We start from the raw sequence: 2,316 nt of genomic DNA, 5'->3' as shown, positions 1-2,316 counted from the left end.
ATCCCCAGCGAGTGCGGGAACGTTCAGGGGATCTCCTCCGCTCCTTCCCAAATTTCCTTTGGTTTTCCAGTGAAATCCACAAGTGGATGGAGCCGGGAAAGTTCTCCCAACTTTTCCCAAAGTCTGCTGGAGTCGCAGCAAAAGAACCGGAATTTTCCTGCTTTTTCTTGGGAAATTCCTGCCATTTCTGTCATTCCATTGGGATTTTCCTGCCTTTTCTGGGGAAATCCCTGACATTCCTTGGAATGTTAGTGCCATTTCTTTGGGAAATTCCTGCCATTTCTGCCATTCCATTGGAATTTTCCTGCCTTTTCTTGGGAAATCCCTGACATTTCTTTGGAATTTCCCTGCCTTTTCTGGAGAAATCCCTGACATTTCTTTGGAATTTTCCTGCCTTTTCTTGGAAAACTCTTGTCATTTCTTTGGAATTTTCCATCCTTTTCTGGAGAAATCCCTGCCATTTCTTTGGAATTTTCCTGCCATTTCTTGGGAAATCCCTGCCATTTCTTTGGAATTTTCCTGCCTTTTCTTGGGAAATTCCTGCCCTTTCTCTCATTCCATTGGGATTTTCCTGCCTTTTCTTGGGAAATTCCTGCCATTCCATTGGAATTTTCCTGCCTTTTCTTGGGAAATCCCTGACATTCCATTGGAATTTTCCTGCCATTTCTTGGGAAATCCCTGACATTTCTTTGGAATTTCCCTGTCTCCCTCCCATTCCTGCCATTCCATTGGAATTTTCCTGCCTTTTCTTGGGAAATCCCTGACATTTCTTTGGAATTTTCCTGCCATCCCTTTGGGAAATTCTTGTCATTTCTGCCATTGCGCTGGAATTTTCCTGCCTTTTCTTGGAAAACTCTTGTCATTTCTTTGGAATTTTCCTGCCATCCCTTTGGGAAATTCTTGTCATTTCTGCCATTGCGCTGGAATTTTCCTGCCTTTTCTTGGGAAATCCCTGCCATTCCATTGGGATTTTCCTGCCTTTTCTTGGGAAATCCCTGCCATTCCATTGGGATTTTCCTGCCTTTTCTTGGGAAATCCCTGCCATTCCATTGGGATTTTCCTGCCTTTTCTTGGGAAATCCCTGCCATTCCATTGGGATTTTCCTGCCTTTTCTTGGGAAATCCCTGCCATTCCATTGGGATTTTCCTGCCATTTCTTTGGGAAATTCCTGCCCTTTCTCCGCGTTCCCGTCCCAGCCCCTCCGGAGAATCCCGGCCCGACCTGGATCAGCACCAGGACGTCGTCGAAGAGCAGGATGCGCTCGGAGCGGGCGGCGCCGGGAGGCACCGGCTTTTTTTCTCCAGGAGCCTCCTCTCGGGAACGCACAGCACGGCCTGCCGGGGATGGAGCAGCGGGAAAAGCCGGCATTGGAATTCCAGGCGAGAATGCCTGCAGGGATCGGCTGGCTCGGGGTTCCGGTGAAACGCGCGACCCCAAACTCAGCCTCAAACCCCCAGGGAGTTCCTGCAGCTCGGCCGCCCAGCTCTGCTCTGGCGAATTCCAGCCTCAAATCCTTGATCCAGATCAAATTCCTGATCCGGATCAAATTCCCGATCCTTATCAAATTCCCGATCCATATTAAATTCCTGATCCCCATTAAATTCCCGATCCCTATCAAATTCCCGATCCATATTAAATTCCTGATCCATTTTAAATTCCCGATCCCCATCAAATTCCCAATCCTTATCAAATTCCCAACCCCTATCAAATTCCTGATCCCCATCAAATTCCCAATCCCCATCAAATTCCTGATCCATATTAAACTTCTGATCCATATTAAATTCCTGATCCCTATCAAATTCCCAATCCATATTAAACTTCTGATCCCCATCAAATTCCCAATCCCCATGAAATTCCTGAGCCACATCAAATTCCTGATCCATATTAAATTTCTGATCCATATTAAATTCCCGATCCCTATCAATTCCCGATCCATATTAAATTCCTGATCTATATTAAATTCCCAATCCATATTAAACTCCTGATCCCCATCAAATTCCCGATCCCTATCAAATTCCCAATCCACATCAAATTCCTGATCCAGATCAAATTCCCGATCCATATTAAACTCCTGATCCCTATAAAATTCCCAATCCCCATCAAATTCCCAACCCCTATCAAATTCCTGATCCTTATCAAATTCCTGATCCATACTAAATTTCTGATCCCTATCAAATTCCCAATCCATATTAAATGTCTGATCCCTATCAAATTCCCGATCCCCATCAAATTCCCGATCCCTATCAAATTCCTGATCCATTTTAAATTCCTGATCCCCATCAAATTCCCAATCCCCATCAAATTCCTGATCCATAT

General features: G+C 45.1%; 1 protein-coding gene and 1 long non-coding RNA gene across 2 annotated transcripts in view; both read right to left on the bottom strand.

Moving 5' to 3' along the window:
• Positions 1-2,316, bottom strand: part of ALS2CL (ALS2 C-terminal like) — a gene marked incomplete at its 3' end in the record, with an annotated part of 49,845 nt that overhangs the window by 30,895 nt on the left and 16,634 nt on the right. Inside the window, 2 exon segments of the mRNA XM_017746714.1 lie at positions 1,222-1,292; positions 1,295-1,334. Of these exon segments, the coding sequence (XP_017602203.1) occupies positions 1,222-1,292; positions 1,295-1,334 (111 nt within the window).
• On the bottom strand, positions 252-700 carry LOC108449754. The gene is made up of 2 exons (XR_001866039.1): positions 641-700; positions 252-545 (listed from the first exon to the last, which is right to left on the bottom strand). It is a non-coding gene; the product is annotated as an uncharacterized LOC108449754 (long non-coding RNA).

This window comes from Corvus brachyrhynchos, unplaced genomic scaffold, assembly GCF_000691975.1.
Source record: "Corvus brachyrhynchos isolate BGI_N302 unplaced genomic scaffold, ASM69197v1 scaffold18, whole genome shotgun sequence".
Lineage (NCBI taxonomy): Eukaryota > Metazoa > Chordata > Aves > Passeriformes > Corvidae > Corvus > Corvus brachyrhynchos.
The sequence above is the reverse complement of the archived record's forward strand: the minus strand, read 5'-3'. Positions and strand labels throughout refer to the sequence as shown.